This window comes from Dipodomys merriami, unplaced genomic scaffold, assembly GCF_024711535.1.
Source record: "Dipodomys merriami isolate MVZ:Mamm:240054 unplaced genomic scaffold, mDipMer1.0.p SCAF_90, whole genome shotgun sequence".
NCBI classification, from domain to species: Eukaryota; Metazoa; Chordata; class Mammalia; order Rodentia; family Heteromyidae; genus Dipodomys; species Dipodomys merriami.
Window position 1 is genome coordinate 459504 of NW_027206513.1, and position 20572 is coordinate 480075.

General features: G+C 44.1%; 1 protein-coding gene across 1 annotated transcript in view; it reads left to right on the forward strand.

Moving 5' to 3' along the window:
• Snrnp200 (small nuclear ribonucleoprotein U5 subunit 200) overlaps positions 1–17770 on the forward strand; it is a 39714-nt gene extending 21944 nt beyond the window's left edge. Inside the window, exons 23-45 of the mRNA XM_070013287.1 lie at positions 23–103; positions 354–437; positions 1083–1189; positions 1508–1626; positions 1914–2068; positions 2158–2347; positions 2941–3114; positions 4648–4808; positions 6161–6388; positions 6671–6862; positions 6957–7135; positions 7279–7430; positions 8192–8300; positions 11268–11376; positions 13319–13508; positions 13603–13767; positions 13985–14106; positions 14339–14482; positions 14577–14753; positions 15033–15193; positions 15310–15391; positions 17161–17253; positions 17356–17770. Of these exons, the coding sequence (XP_069869388.1) occupies positions 23–103; positions 354–437; positions 1083–1189; positions 1508–1626; positions 1914–2068; positions 2158–2347; positions 2941–3114; positions 4648–4808; positions 6161–6388; positions 6671–6862; positions 6957–7135; positions 7279–7430; positions 8192–8300; positions 11268–11376; positions 13319–13508; positions 13603–13767; positions 13985–14106; positions 14339–14482; positions 14577–14753; positions 15033–15193; positions 15310–15391; positions 17161–17253; positions 17356–17499 (3318 nt within the window). The 3' untranslated portion in view covers positions 17500–17770. The remainder of the gene's footprint in view (positions 1–22; positions 104–353; positions 438–1082; positions 1190–1507; positions 1627–1913; positions 2069–2157; positions 2348–2940; positions 3115–4647; positions 4809–6160; positions 6389–6670; positions 6863–6956; positions 7136–7278; positions 7431–8191; positions 8301–11267; positions 11377–13318; positions 13509–13602; positions 13768–13984; positions 14107–14338; positions 14483–14576; positions 14754–15032; positions 15194–15309; positions 15392–17160; positions 17254–17355) is intronic.
• Positions 17771–20572: the final 2802 nt, after the last annotated feature.

Below are 20572 nucleotides of genomic sequence, written 5' to 3' on the forward strand. Positions count from 1 at the left end.
TTTTGACCATTTCTTGTGGCAGGAGGAGAAACTGGAGCTGCAGAAGTTGCTGGAGAGAGTGCCCATCCCTGTAAAGGAGAGCATTGAGGAACCCAGTGCAAAGGTGAGCCCATCTTTTCCTTTGCTTGGTAGTTTTTATAGTCTTCCAAAGATGAACCTTGAGTTTGGGTTCATGCATGGAAATCTCATAGTTATTCATGGGGTATTAGAGATTGATCCTAGAGTCTTATGATTGCTTTAGTTTCTGTGGAAGATTTCTCTTGTGGGCACATGTACCCAGAATAGAAATGCAATTTGCTTTCTTGGGCTGATTAGTAATTGGCCTCTTACTGGCTGTTTTTGCTTTTTTCTAGATCAATGTGCTTCTCCAAGCCTTCATCTCTCAGCTGAAATTGGAGGGCTTTGCACTTATGGCTGATATGGTGTATGTTACACAGGTATGTACTTCCCAAGTACAACACAAAGTTGTACTTGGGAAGTGAGTAGGGTACTATTAGGTCTAGTGCCTTGTATACTGTGTGTGTCTTAAAGGAAGCTTGAAATAGTGAGCTAGAAGCAGTGCATAGTGTGTCCTAACTGGCTTTAGTTAGTGCCTATGTGGTTCAGAATCTTTGCTGGATGGATCTTGAATATGGGAAAGGACAGGCTTTAAGAAAAACTGTGAAGAAATCGTCACCTCCATTTCCTAGGAAGCAGGAAATGTTTCTCTCCTTCTGTAGCTTCGTACTTTATCCCTGTTGTACTAAAATAAATCCTTGCTAAAACTTGAAGAAGAAAAAGGATTGCTGGTTGTCTCTGTAGGTCCTGACAAGGAGATCCACTGAACAAAGCCTGCTTCTCCATAGTGAAATGACTTCCCATTGTGGGTGCAGGACTCATTTATAAATTCAGAAATGGCAAAGACAAAGCTAATAAAATGTTAACTATTATTTGTCTGCCTGGAAGGGCAAAAGAAAAGAGTAATTACAAAGTGGACTTTGTGACTTGGTGTGAATGATTGCATTGGAGCCTAAGGTATTAACTGTAGGTAGTTAGGCCTAGGGATACTTGAGAGTCTACCATGGAAACACTTTTTTCCCTAGTCGGCTGGCCGGTTGATGCGAGCAATCTTTGAAATTGTCTTGAACCGAGGATGGGCACAGCTTACAGACAAGACTCTGAATCTCTGCAAGATGATCGACAAACGCATGTAAGAGTCCAGTGAATGGGTGGCAGGTCACCATGAGTTGGGGCCCAGACTGAGTGTGATGCAAAAGCCTCAGAGTGCCTTTGATCATCAGTCCTGATGACTGAAGTGTGACATGAAGCTAGGTGAAAGTTGAAAAGAGAACAGGGCCCTTTAGTGTTCTGGGGAATTGAGGGACTACCAGCCAATGTTGGCTCTGCTCTCACAGTTTGGAAAGTCTTTCTCGAATGATTGTATCTTATGTGGTTATGGGTAAACCCTTTGAAGCTGTGATGAAGGCAGTCCTGCAGAATGAACCAACTTTGTCTTCTTCCTGCATAGGTGGCAATCCATGTGTCCTCTGCGTCAGTTTCGTAAACTCCCAGAGGAAGTAGTAAAGAAGATAGAGAAGAAAAACTTCCCTTTTGAGCGTCTGTATGACCTGAATCATAATGAAATAGGTGTGTGAGAAGCTCTTGTCTTATCCTCTGGCCCATATGTCTTTGTCAGCTTCCATAGTTTCCAGTTTATAGTCCTTGTACCTAGTAGCCTGTGCTAGCTTCTTATATCCCCCTGACGTGCAGACTTACTTTTGTTCTCAACATTTTGAATGTTCTTGGGTCTAAAGGGAAAAATTAATTTCTTCATGTAGAATCTGCCTCTTTCCCATAGGGGCCACTAGGGCCCAATTTGCAGATATGCTACCCTGGCCAGGTTACAGCTCCAGTACTCTCTAATTTTCTCATAGGGGAGCTTATCCGCATGCCGAAGATGGGGAAGACCATCCATAAGTATGTACACCTGTTCCCCAAGTTGGAGTTGTCAGTGCATCTACAACCCATCACACGCTCTACCCTGAAAGTGGAGCTGACCATCACTCCAGATTTTCAGTGGGATGAAAAGGTTAGGCTTGCTGGGCAGAGGGTCCTGGGTCGGAAGTGTTGAGTCCCCATGGTGACTTACCTTGCTTTTACCTGTGCTTGTGATGGCAGGTCCATGGTTCATCAGAAGCATTCTGGATTCTAGTGGAAGATGTGGACAGTGAGGTGATTCTGCACCATGAGTATTTTCTACTCAAGGCCAAGTATGCCCAAGATGAGCACCTCATTACATTCTTCGTACCTGTCTTTGAACCATTGCCCCCTCAGTACTTCATCAGAGTAGTGTCTGACCGCTGGCTTTGTGAGTATCTTTTCTTTGAGTTCCCAAGGACAGTAGAAAGATTTCTCTCTGTCTGTCTTTCTCTCTCTCTCTTTCTCTCCTTCCTTTCTTTCTTTCTTTCTCTCTCTTCCTTCCTTCCTTCCTTCCTTCCTTCCTTCCTTCCTTCCTTCCTTCCTTCCTTCCTTCCTTTCTTTCTTTCTTTCTTTCTTTCTTTCTTTCTTTCTTTCTTTCTTTCTTTCTTTCTTTCTTTCTTTCTTTCTTTCTTTCTTTCTTTCTTTCCTTCCTTCCTTCTCTCATTGTAAAAATACCATACAGAGGGATTACAATTACATGGCAAGATAGTGAGTACATTTCTTATCAAGCATTGTTGCCTCCTCCTTTGTTTCCCCATACCATCCCTTCCCCTCTCCACCCTCACACCCCCCTACCACCACCTCCTCGCACCCCCCCACAGTAGAAAGATTTCTTGATCTTTGTCCTGGCCTTGCCATTGTTGGGGAAGAATAGTGTACACCTCCTAGGGTTCCTGGTACTCACAGTTTGGCGGTACTTTGGAAGTCTGTTAGAGGATTGCTTCCTACACTTTCTGTTTTTTTTTTCCCCCCTTCTGGCAGCTTGTGAGACACAGCTGCCTGTCTCCTTCCGGCACCTGATCCTTCCAGAGAAGTACCCACCTCCAACGGAACTGTTGGACCTACAGCCCTTGCCTGTGTCTGCTTTGAGAAACAGTGCCTTTGAGAGCCTTTACCAGGATAAATTTCCTTTCTTCAATCCCATACAGACCCAAGGTGCGTATTTGAATCTCAGGTAGTTGGTGGGTTACCTTGGAGGCCTTTTATGGTCATGTATAGATAGGTGTACTCTGTGGCAGGGGTCACTCAAGTGCATGGTAATCCTGGAGTTCCTAAATATGGCTGTTGGGGCCCACCAGGACATTTCCCTCTCACAGATGTACTTGTTTAGTGTTAGATTTGCTTTGCACAATAGCCTGGCTTCTTGTTTTGGTGTCCTTGGTATTCACAAGTGATCTGCCTCCCCGTCTCTGTCTTCTTTCCTGGTGCTCAACCTTTCTTCTTGGTTTCTAGTGTTTAACACCGTGTACTAGCCTTGAGAGAAGGAGCTCAGGGATAGTACCCAGGCCCTGAGTTCAAGCCCTAATTCTCCCCCCCCCCTCCCCCTGCCAAAAAAAAAAAGAAGCTGGATGCTGGTGACTCACACTTGCAATCCTAGCTACTCAGTGGTTCAAAGCCAGGATATCTTCCTAGGGAGACATGGTGCCTTACTGTGTTGTTATGTGGTCTTTTTTTTTTTTGTCGGTCGTGGGGCTTGAACTCTGGGCCTGGGCGCTGTCCCTCAGCTCTTCAGCTCAAAGCGAGCGCTCTACCACTTGAGCTACAGCGCCACTTCCGGATTTCTGGTGGTTTTATTGGAGATAGGAGTCTCACAGTCTCTCCTGCCCGGGCTGGCTTTGAACCGCGATCCTCAGATCTCAGCCTCCTGAGTAGCTAGGATTACAGGCGTGAGCCACCAGCGCCCGGCTTATGTGGTCTTTTTTGTTTGTTTGTTTGTTTTGAGACAGTCTCACTGTATTCCAGGTTGTCATTGAACTCAAATCTTTCTACTTCTACCTCGTAAATGCTGGGATTTTTACATATTGTGCCCCTGTGCCAGCATTATTGTCATTTCTTATGCTCAGGGTATTGTTGCCTGTTTCTGAAGCTCCAGTGTTGAGCCATTAGGCCTCCCACTCCCATCATAAGTAGCAACTAATTCACAGAGCAGGAACTGGGCTCTAAGTATTAATGTTGTGGAGGGAATCCAGCAATGATTTCCCTAATCTCCCATCAATCCTTTGAGAGGATTACTATTATTTAGTACCAAAGAACCTCATTTTATGGATAAGGTGCCCCAATTGAACTAGCTAGTAAACAGACTGGAATCTTAACCCAATTTTGATATTAGGGCTTGGCCTCTCATGTTCTGTGTTAGACTATTTGTAGAAAATGGAAGAATGCTGAAGGGGCAGAGGGAGGTGTCCTGATTTCTGAGAAGCAAAGAAGGATGCCTGGCCTCTTCCTATGTTGCCTTCCCACAACTGTCCTGGATACCGGCACTAGATTTGGTCTCTCCTCTAATCTGTTTTGTGGGAGGAGAAGCTAGGTAGCATAGCAGTCAAGGCCAGCTTCTGTGCCACTGTACCATTATATATTCTGCACAATAGCTTGGCTTCTTGTTTTGTGGTGTCTTTGCTATTGACAAGTGATCTGCCACCCAGCATGTTTCTTCTTTCCTGGTGCTCAACCTTTCCTCTTGGTTTCCAGTGTTTAACACCGTGTACAACAGTGATGATAATGTATTTGTGGGGGCCCCCACGGGCAGCGGGAAAACAATTTGTGCCGAGTTTGCCATCCTGCGGATGCTACTACAGAACTCAGAGGGACGTTGTGTATACATTACCCCCATGGAGGCTCTGGCAGAGCAGGTATGTGATATGTCATGCCTCAGAAGCCATTTCAACTGTAATTTCAGATCAAGGTTTTCTAAGCTCTGCTATCCTATCACCTAAAGGCTGGGGCAGGATTAGAAAGTAATAGTGTGAGGGGCTGGGAAGGTGGCTCAGGGGTGGAGCGCTTGCCTTGCATGCCTGAGGCCCTGGGTTCGATTCCTTAGCATCCCATAAGCAAAAAGAAAAAAGCCGGAAGTGACGCTGTGGCTCAAGTGGTAGAGTGCTAGTCTTGAGCTGAAGAGCTGAGGGTCAGTGCCCAGGCCCAGAGTTCAGGCCCCATGACTGGACCCCCCCCCCCCCAAAAAAAAAAGAAAGAAAGAAAAAAAGAAAGTAATAGTGTGAGCTAGGCAAGTGGTACACACCTGTAGTTTTAGCTGTTCAGGATGTTGAGGCAAAGGATCACTTTAGTTCCCAAGTTTGAGGCTGCCTCAAGCAATACAGCAAGACTTTATTAAAAAAAATAGAAACAGGGCACTGGTGGCTCACTACTGTAATCCTAGCTACTCAGGAGGCTGAGATCTGAGGATCGTGGTTCTAAGCTAGCTAAGGCAAGAAAGGCTCTGAGACTTTTTATCACCAATTAACTACCAGAAAACCACAGGTGGTGCTATATGACTCAAAAGTGGTAGTACAGCCGGGTGCCGGTGGCTCATGCCTATAATCCTAGCTACTTAGGAGGCTGAGATCTGAGGATCACAGTTCAAAGCCAGCCTGGGCAAAAAAGTCTGTGAGACTCCTATATCCAGAAAAAAGAAGTGGCACTGTAGCTCAAGTGGTAGAGCACTAGCCTTGAGCTGAAGAGCTGAGGGACAGCACCCAGGCCCGGAGTTCAAGCCCCACAACTGACAAAAAAAAAAAAAAAAAAAGTGGTAGTACATTAGCCTAGAGAGAAAGCTCGGGGACAGTACCCAGGCCCTGAGTTCAAGCCCCATGACCAGAAAAAAAAAAAAAAAATAGAAGCCAGGTGCTGGGTGATTCATACCTGCAATTCCTAGCTACTCAGAAGGCTGAGATACAAGGATTGTGGTTCAAAGGCAGCCTGGGCAGGAAAGTCTGTGAGACTCTTATCTCCAATTAACCACAAGAAAACTGGAAGTGGTGCTGTGGCTCAAAGTGGTAGAGCACTAGCCTTGAGCAAAAGAGCTCAGGAACAACACATAGGCCATGAGTTCAAGCCCCATGACTAACAACAACAACAAAAATAAATGTGAAAGTAGTATGAGATCTGCATAGTAGCACTTAATTCTTTGACCTCTTGGTTTAATTCCTAATAAGTGAAAAATGCCCACTGTGGCTTGCTTATATATCTTCCTCCCTCTGACTGCCAGGTGTACATGGACTGGTATGAGAAGTTCCAGGACAGACTCAACAAGAAGGTCGTGCTCCTGACAGGGGAGACGAGCACAGACCTGAAGCTTCTGGGAAAAGGCAACATCATCATCAGCACCCCTGAGAAATGGGACATACTTTCCCGGCGGTGGAAGCAGCGCAAGAATGTCCAGAACATCAACCTGTTTGTGGTGGATGAAGTTCACCTCATCGGAGGCGAGAATGGGGTATGGCTTAACCTTGGAACACACATAGGGACAGGGACTGGCTCAGTGACTTTGGGCCTGGGCCTTGTGTTTTGGCTCAGGTCTCCAAGGATTCTGCCCTCTTAGAAAAATGGTTTCTTGGTAGAGGTTGGTTGCGTTGGGGCAGGGGAACCAAAGACAGAAAAGCTCATGCTTGGAAGGAAGAATTATATTATTTCAAAGCTGTTTAATGGTCACAAAAGGGAAACTCAGGCAGAGGTTAGGGAGCCTGGGCCTTGAGTGACTTCTTCCTCTCTTTCTCAGCCTGTCTTGGAAGTGATCTGCTCTCGTATGCGCTACATCTCCTCCCAGATTGAGCGACCTATTCGCATTGTGGCTCTTAGCTCCTCACTCTCGAATGCCAAGGATGTGGCTCACTGGTTGGGCTGCAGTGCTACCTCCACCTTCAACTTCCACCCTAATGTGCGCCCCGTGCCCTTGGAGTTGCACATCCAGGTAGGACCCACTCTCCTTGCCCTGGTGGCTTCAGAGATGCCCATTTAACCCAGCTTTGGTGACCTTGGGGTATCATTTCTTTTTTGGACTCCAGGGCTTCAACATCAGCCATACACAGACCCGCCTGCTGTCCATGGCCAAGCCGGTGTACCATGCTATCACCAAGCACTCACCTAAGAAGCCTGTCGTTGTTTTTGTCCCATCTCGAAAGCAGACGCGCCTTACTGCCATTGACATCCTCACCACCTGTGCAGCAGACATTCAGCGGCAGAGGTGGGATATAGGTTACATTAAGTGATGCCTGTCTCCCTGAAAAATATTCTGTTGAGGGTGGGGCTGTGGGTTTGGGGTTTTAAGTGATGGAGTCTGCTGGAGATGGGATTTTCTGAGCTGAGTTGAGTGTCCATGCCACCCAGGTTCTTGCACTGCACCGAGAAGGACCTGATTCCATACCTGGAGAAGCTAAGTGACAGTACACTCAAGGAAACACTGCTAAATGGAGTGGGCTACCTACATGAGGGGCTCAGCCCTATAGAACGACGTCTGGTGGAGCAGCTCTTCAGCTCAGGTAAGAATACCGCATGGGTGATATGTCTCTGTGGTGGAATACTAGTAATTTTCACATTACTGTTAGGATTGTTTATCTCATTTGATTCCCCCAGACACTTGTGATATAAGTGGGACAAATATCCCTTCTTGTTAGATGAGAAAACAGACAGGCACATAAACTTGTGCTGTTTCATAACCTGATTTTCTAGAGTCCAGGACCATTGGCTACTAGACCTGGTTCTGTGTTGGATGTCAGTCTTTAGGGTTAGACCTTAGAGATGTAGCACATGGTAGAACATTGGCTGATGTTTCTTGTTGACCTGTGGCATTTCAAGTATTGCCCATTCTGGCACTCTTTAATAGAGCCCCTGTGTAGATTCTCCTGGCAGAATCATCCTTGAATTTGCCTGATTTGGAGTTTTCCACTGTGCTGCAGTGGGTTGAGTAAGCCCCCAGTTGAGTTAGTTTTAGCTGTTTCCATTAGCAAGTTAGCCAGCATATAGTAGTAGTCCAAGTCTTGCTTTCCCTGGGCTTTGGGCTGTACTGTAGGATTGTATTGTTTCTTTTTAAATAGTCCCAGAACAAGACACCAACAATATGGAACAACTTCACACAATACTGCATTAGTTCTTTTTGGTCCTGTTAGACCTTGTTCCTAACCAGTCTTACTTTGAGTTTTGAAATGAAGCACATGATTAGCTACTACCTTGCCCATAAGACAATATGCTATTTCTCCAGGGAGCCCTACTCTCTTGTCTTTTTTTCTCCTCTGCTGTTTAGGAGCCATTCAGGTGGTAGTGGCTTCTCGGAGTCTCTGCTGGGGCATGAGTGTGGCTGCCCACTTGGTGATCATCATGGACACCCAGTACTACAATGGCAAGATCCATGCGTGAGTATAATTGGTGCTTAGTATTAACAAAAACTTCTTTCCTATAATGAACATACATTGCAGACAAACCAGGAAAGAAACACATAGAAAAGGTTTACCATAGCTAGATAGGCTTTTGTTTTGGCAGTGCTGGAGATTAAACCCAGTTTTTCACAAATATAGGTAACTGTGGAGTTTTTTTTTTTTTATTGTAAAGATGCTGTACAGAGGAATTACAGTTACATGATTAAGGTAATGAGCACATTTCTTGTCCAACATTGTTACCCTCTCCTTTGTTTTTCTCCTACTATTCCTGCCCTCCCCCACTCCTAACTGGGATTTTTGAAAGTGTTTTCAGTATTAGTTTCAGGATCTAGGCTAACATTTTCTTTTTTGCTGGTCTTGAGGCTTGAACTCAAGACCTGGGTACTGTCCCTGAGCTTTTTTATTTTTTGGTTGTGGAGCTTGAACTCTGGGCCTCGGCGCTGTCCCTCAGCTCTTCAGCTCAAACTAGCCCGCTACCACTTGAGCTACAGTGCCATTTCTGATTTTCTGGTGGTTAATTGGAGATAAGAGTCTCACAGCCTTTCCTGCTCAGGCTGGCTTTTTTTTTTTTTTTTTTTTAATTTTATTTTTTCACTGATCTGTTGTGCTGTGTTGCTAAATTAGCCCAGCTCTCATCTGCTCCTTTATTAGTTTTTTTTTCCCCTTTTTTTAAATTGTAAAGATACTATACAGAGGGTTACAGTTACATGAGTAAGGTAATGAGTACACTTCCTATTGAGCGTTGTTACCCCCTCCATTGTTTTCTCCCTACCATCCCTTCCCTCCCTACCTTCCCCGAGGTTCTTTTTTTTTTTTTTTTTTAATTGTGATTAAGTGATTACATAATTTCCCAAATTTCACAGTATTGTGGAATAATGATGCTCATTTAAAGTCACAAGCTCATTATAACTTTCCTGGAGCAAATTGTCTATCACAGTCTATAACATATAACGGTGTACACATATACACCATACATGTGATCAGCAGCATGGGGCTATTTAGTAGTGGTTTGACCAGATGAGTGGGAGTTCTTAGTTTCTTAAGTCCTGTTAGTTTTGTTGTATCACCTAACATTTTGGATTTAACATCCACTTATCAGGGAGACCATGTACCGTTTGACTCTTTGCTCTTGGCTTACCTCGCTCAACATGATTCCTTCTAGCTCCATCCATTTCCCTGCAAATGCCATTATTTTGTCATTTCTAATGGCTGTATAATATTCCATTGTGTATAGATACCACGATTTTTGGATCCATTCATCTGTGGTGGGGCATCTGGGTTGTTTCCATATCCTAGCTATTGTGAACAGTGCTGCAATAAACATGGAGGTGCATGTGTCCTTGTATATTGGTTCCTGTTGTTCAGGGTAGATGCCTAGAAGTGGTATGACTGGGTTGTAAGGGAGGTCAATCTTTAGCTTTCTAAGGACCCTCCAGACTGCTTTCCAAAGTGGTTGTATAAGTGTACATTCCCACCAGCAGTGTAATAGGGTTCTTCTTTCTCCACATCCCCTCCAGCATTTGTTGTTGGCTGATTTGTGGATGTGGGACATTCTGACTGGGGTAAGGTGGTATCTCAGGGTTGTCTTTATTTGCATTTCCTTCACCACCAGGGATGATGAACATTTCCTCATGTGTTTCTTTGCCATTTTTATTTCTTCATCTGAGAAGTCCCTCTTTAGTTCCCTTGCCCATTTAGTAATTGGTTTGTTAGGTTTGGGAGGGTCAGGCTGGCTTTGAACTGTGATCCTCAGATCTCAGCCTCCTGAGTAGCTAGAATTACCGGCTCCCTGAGTTGTTTTTTTTTTTTTTTGCTCAAGGATAACACTCCACCACTTGAGCCACAGCCACTTCCAGGTTTTTTGTTTAATTGGAGATACTCACTTTCTTGCTTTGGCTGGCTCCAAACTGTAATCTTCAGATCTTAGCTTCCTGAGTAGCTAGGATTAAAGGTGTGAGCCACTGGCACTCTACCACATTTGCTTTTGTTTTTGTGCTGGAGTTTCATTTCAGGACCTATTACTCTTGTTCAGTGTGTGTGTGTGTGTGTGTGTGTGTGTGTGTGTGTGTGTGTGTGTGTGTGTGTGTGTGTGTGTGTGTGTGTGTGTGTGTGTGTGTGTGTGTGTGTGTGTGTGTGTGTGTGTGTGTGTGTGTGTGTGTGTACGTGTGTGTGTGTGTGTACGTGTGTACGTGTGTACGTGTGTGCGCACATGTGTGCCTGTACACGTGTGCACACTGGTCCTGGGATTTTTCACTCAGTACTTTAACTGTGCACTGTCACTGGTCCTCTTTTTGCTCAAGGCTAGTATTTTACACGTGAGCCATGGCTGACTTTTGTGGTAGTTTAGTGGAGAAAAGAGTTTCATGGATTTTCCTGTCTGGGCTGGCCTGTGATCCTCAGGTCTTAGTTTCCTGAGTCACTAGGATTACAGGTATGAATCGTTAGCATCCAGCATTGCTCAACTATTTTGATCATGGTTGGTGCTTTCCACTTGAGCCACAGCTCTACTTCCAGCTTTTTTGCTGATTAATTGCAAATAAAAGAGTCTCAGATTTTTCTGATTAAGCTTACTTTGAACTTGGGTCCTCAGGCGTCAGTCTCCTGAGTGGCTAGGATTATAGCCATCAGCCACTGGTACCAGGTATATGTTCATTTTTAATGTCTGAACTGGCTTCTTGGTTTGGGTTAACTTAGATGACTTTGCAACTTGTGAAATAGCTCCTGTTTTGAAAACTTGACCCACACATTTAGGTTTTCAAGAGAAGTTATTTAGCTTTATCAGGTAAGTATGTAGCTTTGTGTCATGGACCTTAAACAGAAATTGTAGGACCTTTATATTTGAAAATAAATTGATGATGAACAAATGAAATAAATGTGGAAGGTAGTCAGGGCTCCTAAGTGTGGTCTCACTGGTAATGTACCTTTGCTCTCTTTTGCTACCAGCTACGTGGATTACCCCATATACGATGTGCTTCAGATGGTAGGCCATGCCAACCGCCCTCTGCAGGATGATGAGGGGCGCTGTGTTATTATGTGTCAAGGCTCCAAAAAGGTCAGTCCTAGACTTACGATACCTTGAGATCCTAAGCCTTGGAACAGTCTTTAGCCTTCTTTTTGGTAGATGTCTTTATTTATTTTTCGGTTGGTCATAGGGCCTGGACACTGTTCCTGAGCTTTGGTGCTCAAATCTAGCACTTTACCACTTTAAACCATAGCACCACTTCTGGTTATCTGGTGGTTAATTGGAGATAAGAGTCTCATGAGTTTTTCTGCTTGGGCTGGCTTTTTTTTTTTTTGTCAGTTGTGGGGCCTGAACTCTGGGCCTGGGCACTGTCCCTCAGCTCTTCAGCTGAAGGCTAGCCCTGTACCACTTGAGCCACAGCGCCACTTCCAGCTTTTTCTGTGTATGTGGTGCTGAGGAGTTGAACCCAGGGCCTCATGCATGTAAGGCACACACTTTACCACTGAGCCACCTTCCCAGCCCCTTGGGCTGGCTTTGAACTGTGATCTTCAGATCTCAGACTCCAGAGTAGCTAAGACAGGTGTGAGTCGCCAGCACCCAGCAGATGTCTTTAATGAACATTTTGTTTACTCTTTTCTGTCAGTTGCTTGTATAATAAGTCTTAGTCAAGCAGAATTTTGCTTTCTGTTTATTTATTTATTTTTGAAGAGGACATCATATAATAAGTTTATTATATTTTGTCGTATTTTCTACTTTTCTCTTAATTCGAACTGTGCACTATATAATCAACTGCTATTCTGGAAATAAAACATCTTAAACATAAAAATAAAAAATTCTGATTTTTAAAAGTGCATATAACTTTGAATAATACAAAATACAAATAAATACCAGAAGTTAATGACAAACCTCATGTGCATGGTGGAGAAGAATTGAAAATGGATGATATACTTAGTGTCCAGCTCTAGGAAAAACATCTTGCCTTCCATCTTACTGTGCAACTAAAGAGGAAAATTGCCCAGAACTCATACTGCCTGTTTTGTGTTTTTTCTTTTTATTGGTCATGGGGCTTGAACTCAGGGCCTGGGTGCTGTTGCTGAGTTCTTTTGCTAGTGCTCTACCACTTTTAGCCACAGTGCCACTTCCAGGTTTTGAGTAGTTAATTGGCGATAAAAGAGTCTTTTATGCTCAGGCTGGCTTCGAACCATGATCCTCAGATTTCAGCCTCCCAAATAGCTAGGATTATAGGTGTGAGCCACCAGTGCCCTGCTGCTGCATTATGTTTTGCTGCTACGGTTGACTCCATGTTATTACCCAAGTCTTTCTTCTCTAGTTAGTTTTACCTTTCATCATCATGCATTGCTTATTGCTGTGCCTCCTTGGCTTGTACCACTTTTTTTTTTTTTTTTTTTTTGGGGGGGGGTGTCCAGTCGTGGGGCCTAACTCTGGGCCTGGGCGCTGTCCCTCAGCTCTTCAGCTCAAAGCTAGCACTCTATCACTTGAGCCACAGCACCACTTCTAGCTTTTTTTTTTTTTTTCCTGTTTATGTGGTGCTGAGGAATTGAACCCAGAGCCTCATGCATGCAAGGCAAGTGCTCTACCACAGAGCTACCTTCCCAGCCCATGTAACACCCTTTCTAAATACATGTTTTCTTCCATTTAGGGCCACTCCTTATCCTTTGCACTTTGCGATCATGTTATACTTCTTTTTCTTTTTCTTTTTTCTTTTTTTTCCTTTTTTATTTATTAATTTTTTTTTTTTATTTGTTGGTCGTGAGGCTTGAACTCTGCTTAGGCACTATCCCTCAGCTCTTCAGCTCAAAGTGAGCACTCTACCATTTGAGCCACAGCACCACTTCTGGTTTTCTAGTGATTTATTGGAGATAAGAGTCTAATGGACTTTCCTGCTTGGGCTGGCTTTGAACTATGATCCTCAGATCTCAGCCTCCGGAGTAGCTAGGATTACAGGCATGAGCCATTGGTGCCCGGCCATGTTACACTTCTTTATTAGCACTTCCCTTCTTCCAATTTATAGGATTTCTTCAAGAAGTTTTTATATGAGCCTTTACCAGTAGAATCTCACTTGGACCATTGTATGCATGACCACTTCAATGCTGAAATTGTCACCAAAACAATTGAGAACAAGCAGGATGCCGTGGACTACCTCACATGGACCTTCCTGTATCGCCGAATGACACAGAACCCCAATTACTACAACCTGCAGGGTAAGTGGACCTGGAAGTACCTGCTATTCTTGGTGGATTTGTAGCCCTTGCTGGACATCTCCTCAATACTTCTACTTATGGCTCTTCTCCACAGGGATTTCTCATCGTCACTTGTCTGACCACTTGTCAGAGCTGGTTGAGCAGACCCTGAGTGACTTGGAGCAGTCTAAATGCATCAGCATTGAGGATGAGATGGATGTGGCGCCTCTGAACTTGGGCATGATAGCTGCTTACTATTACATCAACTACACCACTATTGGTGAGGACCTTCATAGCTTTGTGTAGAGCCTTCTCTTATGGGTCTCTGGAATCCACTGGGATGAGACTTGACATAAGTGTTATAAGTGCTATCAGTGTTCCATGTTTGTCAGAGCAATGGTATCATGAGAGAACAGTGTAGCCCAAGCCGTTCTTGTTCGTCCCTGTTTCTTTTCCAAACTGGCTCTTGGAACTTCAAAATTTTTCTTTTCTTTCAGAGCTGTTCAGCATGTCCCTTAATGCCAAGACCAAAGTTCGAGGGCTTATCGAGATCATCTCCAATGCAGCAGAGTATGAAAACATTCCCATCCGCCACCATGAAGATAACCTCTTGCGGCAGGTGAGAGCACTGGCTTCAAAACATACTTTAGTTCTCTAGAGCACCTAGCATCCTGCCATCAGTAATCCCACACACCACTCAGCCTCATCCTCCACCTCCATACATGCCTACAACTCTCTATCATTTCCATTCCTCCCCTATGGAGCCTGGGCTATGTGGTTGGTGCCTTTGGTCTGAGCTGTTCCAGGGAGGTCACAGGTTCATCATCAGCTCTTTCTCTTCCACATTCCAGTTGGCTCAGAAAGTCCCCCACAAGCTGAATAATCCCAAGTTCAATGATCCACATGTGAAGACCAACCTGCTCCTGCAGGCCCACTTGTCCCGCATGCAGCTAAGTGCTGAGCTGCAGTCTGACACGGAGGAAATTCTTAGTAAGGTAGGGTGTGAGTATGGTATGGTTTTTGGTGGTCTGGTCAATAGCCTTAGAAGGCTGGTTCCAAGTCTACCTGCTCTTGTACTCTCCCCTGCAGGCAATCCGGCTCATTCAGGCTTGTGTGGATGTGCTCTCTAGCAATGGGTGGCTCAGCCCTGCTCTGGCAGCCATGGAACTGGCTCAGATGGTCACTCAGGCCATGTGGTCCAAGGATTCATATCTGAAGCAGCTGCCACACTTCACTTCAGAGCATATCAAACGTTGCACAGACAAGGTGAGCTGGATGGTCCTGGATTGTTGGGCTGGGCAGCCTGAGAACCAAGTATCCTGGGTGGGGTGGGGGGAGAGTGGGTTGTGGAAGATGAGGCTTAATAGGAGACACTTCTAATTCCTTTGAAGGGATTCTTTCTGTGTTGAGCCAGTAGCGTTTTCTGGAGCTGTCTTTAGGTAATCTGCCAGAGTGGAAAGTTAAGATTAGAAGCTCTTTGGAGCCAGTGTCATTTGCTTGTGATTTGTGTTCTCTCCTCACCTGACCTCTGTGTCCTCACTGCAGGGAGTGGAGAGTGTTTTTGACATCATGGAGATGGAAGATGAAGAAAGAAATGCATTGCTTCAGCTGACTGACAGCCAGATTGCAGATGTGGCCCGCTTTTGTAACCGCTATCCTAATATTGAATTGTCTTATGAAGTGGTGGATAAAGACAGCATCCGTAGGTGAGCCAATAAGGGCCAGGTGTCATTCTCTGAGCCATTCTCTGGTGGTCATAGCATGGCCACGTTTGGGGAGGTCATGGCCATGTCACTCACATGCTGTCCTGCTTTCCCTGCAGTGGTGGACCAGTTGTGGTATTGGTGCAGCTAGAGCGAGAAGAAGAAGTCACAGGCCCAGTTATTGCTCCTCTCTTTCCACAGGTATGTCCTGGCAGCTGGTTTTTCCAGTGTTGATTTAAAGCACTGAACAATTTGCGTGGTCCTGGGTACAGGCTCCATTTCCTACTTGGAAAGGGAAGTGTAGTGTGGTAACAAACATACAAAGCCAGTGATTCCTAGGTACCAAGGAGGCTGAGATCTAGAGGATAGCAGTACAAAAGCCAGCCAGGGCAGAAAAGTCTGCAAGATTCTCTCTGCAAAAATAACTAGTAAAAGCTGGGCAGAAGGTTGTACCTCAAGTGGTAGAGTACCAGTTGAACAAGCAAGCACAGGGTCCTGAGTTCAAATCCCAGTACTAGCCCACCCATCCCCAAAATTAACTTATAAGACTGAGAATAATTCTTGGGGCTATAGATTCTTTTCTTTCAAGCCTTTAAAAACTATCAGTTGGGCAGTATTGTCAATGATGATTAATATGCATTTATGAACTGCACATGGTGGCACATGCCTCTTAGCCCATCTTCTCCAGAAACCAGAGGTAGGAGGATTGTGGTCTCAGACAAACTTAACAAGAGACTCTTACCTGAAAGGCAAAAGCAAAAGTACTGAGAGTGTAGTTCATATGGTAACCTAAGTCCAATCCTCAATACTGGAGGGGGATAAGTCACTAAAAAAAATTGTAAAACCCCACTCCTTCCTCCCCCCCCCCCCCCCCCGGCAATGTCTTTAAATGATATCAGGACAGTTGGACTTCGTAGTTGGTTTCTTACTCAGTTTTACTTCCCTTTGCCTCCAGTTATGTGGTTTGTTATGACTAGAAAGAAAATTTAATCCTTGGCCTGGGAATTTACCTAGGTAGTAGAGCTCATGCCTGTGTATTCAAGCCCCTGGGTTTAATCCTAGTAATGCAAGGAAAAAGATCTGATCCTTCTATGGGAGAATAGTTGAAGACTGGCAGCAGGTACCAGATAAACTTAATGTTTAGTTCTAAAGACTAGTTGTTAACAGATTCTGGGTGTTAAGTGTGTTAAGTTGGGACACATGGGCTTTGTGACAGTGGAGTGGCCAGTAGAGAGGGCTTCTCAACAGAAGCAAGGCTTTAGAAGTGTATCTCCTCCCTCCAACCCCCCAGGCCTGCTGTGGATCTTCTTTGCTGCTGGCTCATCTCCATGTTAAGCGTTTTTTGTTTTTGTTTTTGTTTTTTTCCATGTAGCATGTATGCCTTGTACTTAATAAGGGTCTCTGAGGGACTCCAAGCAGCTAGTTCCCAAAGAGCAGAACTTTAATAATGTAGTCATAGACCCAATGGCAAGCACTACATGCAAAAATAAGTAAATGAGCCACCATATCAACAGATGAACTGATCTACCTATTTAAAGATTTGAGATATCTGTTGAGTTATCTATCTAAGGTAGATATCTACCTTAGTATATCAGATTATGTTACAAGAAGGAACTCTAGCCCAGTGCCAGTGGCTCATGCTTGTAATCCTAGCTACTCAGGAGGCTGAGATCTGAGGATCCCGGTTCAAAGTCAGCCTGGGCAGGAAAGTCTGAGACTCTTATCTCCAATTAACCACCAGAAAACCAGAAATGGCGCTGGGACTCAAGTGTTAAGAGTGCTAACATAGAGCTGAAGAGCTGAGGGACAGCGCCCGGGCCCAGAGTTCAAGCCTGTGACCACCCAAAAAAAAAAAAAGGAATTCTAGAAAACTTACTAATTTTTATTATACTACTTTTGTAACCATTTTCACAGTTGGCTATGGCCATCAAGTTGTACATGCTGAAATTCTGGGGTTTTGTTCATTGCAGAAACGTGAAGAAGGCTGGTGGGTGGTGATTGGAGATGCCAAGTCCAATAGCCTCATCTCCATCAAGAGGTTGACCCTGCAGCAAAAGGCCAAGGTAAGTATGTGTGCTGGCCCAGCACTGCCCTTACCTGTGGTAGAACAGGTAAGATCTACTTCCTGAGTTTGTGCTGACCTGATTTCTGCCTGTTTTCTTTAGGTGAAGCTGGACTTTGTGGCCCCAGCCACAGGTGCCCACAACTACACTCTGTACTTCATGAGTGATGCTTATATGGGATGTGACCAGGAGTATAAATTCAGTGTGGATGTGAAAGAAGCTGAGACAGACAGTGATTCGGATTGAGATGAGGCTTTCACTGTTGTATAGAGAAGAGCTGAGTATGTATCAGGAGCATGTAGAGTTGAGAGATGTAGGTTGCAGAGACCTGACTCCTGGCAACCCGTGGCTGATGCTGTCCTTGCCCACCTCCACGTACCTGCGTCCTTTATCCCCTTTGCAGTCTCACCTCTGAGTCTAGTGTCTGTAGTTGTCATGTGATGTCAAATATAAACTATGTACAGAATTTATAGCATATTCTTTGTAGTTCCTTTGAGTTAGATATTCCAATAAACAATTTAAGAGAAACTATGTTGTCTTGGTAGTGATTTCAAATTGAAATTTTCTTTTTCCAGCCTAAGGCCTACTTTGGTCATTAAACTTGGCTTATTGAGTACCTTTGGAGGGCATTCAGTACAGAATGTTTGCTGGTAGCTTTTTCTTTAATTGTGCTTCTCACCTCTTCCCCCTTCTTCAGTATCAGTATGTTAACCCACCCAGCAGCACTGCTGGAAGAGCTGACAGGTAAGGAGTTCTTGAGATCTGCATTGTGAAATTCTGCTATCTTCCCTCACAGGAGGCAGCAATAGAACTGGGTGCAACCAGTCTTGGTAAACTAAATTTGTAATGTAGATTTTCTTATTTACCTCTTCTAGTTCTTGCCTTCTGTTGTTATTTTTTTTATTTTTTATTAATATTTTTTTGCCAGTCCTGGGGCTTGAACTCAGGGCTTGGGCACTGTCCCTGAGCTTCTTTTGCTCAAGGCTAGCACTTGAGTCACAGCATCCCTTCTGGCCTTTTCTGTTTTGTGGTATTGAGGAATTGAACCCAGGGCCTCATGCATGCTAGGCGAGCACACTACCAGTAAGCCACATTCCCAGCCCCATAAATATTTTTATTGTTACTATAAAGGTGATGTGCAGAGGGGTTACAGTTACAAAGGTCAGATAAAGATTACATTTCTTTTTTTTTTTTTTTTTTTTTTTTTGGGTCCAGTAGTGGGGCCTGAACTCTGGGCCTGGGCGCTGTCCCTCAGCTCTTCAGCTCAAGGCTAGCGCTCTACCACTTGAGCCATAGCGCCACCTCCGGCTTTTTTTCTTTTTTGCTTATGTGGTGCTGAGGAATCGAACCCAGGGCCTCAGGCATGCAAGGCAAGCACTCTACCACTGAGCCATCTTCCCAGCTCCAAGATTACATTTCTTTATGGGCAGTGTCACCCCTTCCTTTGTTCTCTCTGTTTTTCCCTCCTGTCCCTTCTGTTGAGAGCTTGTTTGGAACTTCTATCAGGAGAATACAGCTACTCATATACCCTTGACTAAAGACCAGTCCTCCTTGATCAGATGCTGGGATGGTCGTCCTCAACCAAGCATGCAGTTTCAGGAGGGGCACACAGGTAAGGGAGGAAGGGGACACCTGCATAGCAGGCCAGATAGCCAAATCAACCGTGGTGATCAATGAGGTGACAGATGTTGTAGCCAGATTGCCCTTTCATCCCTTCTGTTGTTTTTTTAGGGATGTACACAAAATGGAAAAATGTTCAGATAATTTCTTAAAGAAAGTCTTTGTAAGTCAGTAAATGATTTGGTCTTATAACCCTTGCTACTACAGGAAATCAAGAGCCCCAAGAGCTATTATTCATTAGTGGAACAACTCTCCCCACCGCCACATACCCCAGTCCAGGGGCTTTAACTCAGGGACTGGACTGGGTGCTGTCCTTGAACTTCTTTTGCTCAAGGATTGTGGTCTACCACTTAAGCCACAGCTTCAGATTTTGTATAGTTTATTGGAGGTAAGAGTCTCATGGACTTCCCCTGGCTTTGAACCATGATCCTCAGATTTCAGCTTCCTGAGTAGTGTGAACCACCAGTGCCCAGCTATAATACCTCATTATGTTAACTTTTATGAAAAGAAAATCCAGGGAGAATAGTAACAAGTTAGGGTTGAAATCACTTTTAAGATCTGGCTAAATCCAACTCAGGCTTCTCAGCAGCTTTTCTGTTCAGTCTGTTGGGTATGGTTGAATTAAAGTTATTAACATCTCACAAATAAGGTTGGAAAGCTTTTAACACTTTGAGGTAGTTATGGCTATTCTTTAATCTTAGACTATATGAAAATTCCTTAAAGGTAACGTGATTGCCTTACCCATGTAAACTCATTCATGTGCCCTTGAGCTGTTAAACCAGCCTGTTTAATACTTTTGTTTTTGGTACTGGGGCTTGAACTTAGGGTTATTATACTCTTGCTTAGCTTATTCCACTCATGGTCACAGTTCCACTCCTGGCTTTTTGTTGGTTAGCCAGAAATAAAGTCTTAGATTTTCTGCCCTGGCTTCAAACCACAATCTTCAGACAACAATTTTTTGAGTAGCTAGGATTACAGGACTGAGCCACCGGCATCAGGCTCTGTCTTATGTTTTCAATGAATAATTTTGTAACACCACTGCATTGGCCATTTGGCAAATTTTGATTTTACTGGGTTATCGGTGCATTTCATTATTCAAATCACATGTGTTAATGTCAATATCAATAAAGCTCATAGTGGCAATACAAGTTTTCAAATTTTGGTTTGTAAACTCATTTTGTCATTGACAGTGGTGAATGTAACCAGCAAAAAGCTCATTCTGTTCATTTTTTTGGAAATGTTAGTGAAGTAGCCAGTCTAATTACCATTATTTGCTTAGCAAAAGTGGTATGCCATGAAGAACACTAATTCAGCTTGCAACCCAACTGTTCAACTGTATAAATAAGACAACTGTATTTCAGTGTGCAGAAGTTCTTTATGTGTGTTTCCCATTTTGTCAGTGTATTAGAAGTGTTCTCAAGGGTCAGCATTTAATCATTTTTTAATTGCTTCTATTAAATAACATATCTAAGTGAAGTCAGCAGTATTTCTGTTATTGGTACAAGGTAATGACTACAACTACTGGTTAGTTGGGTGCCAAAGTTTCGATAATGCCATGTAATGCCATGTGCTTTCCCAAAATGGATCTGACTCCCAGGTATCTACCTTGAGAAGCACTGATTTACAGACTGTTCCAGGTGTCTTCCAAAATCTAAGGTCACGATTTTCTTTTCTAGGTGCTAGGGCCTCATGCATGCTT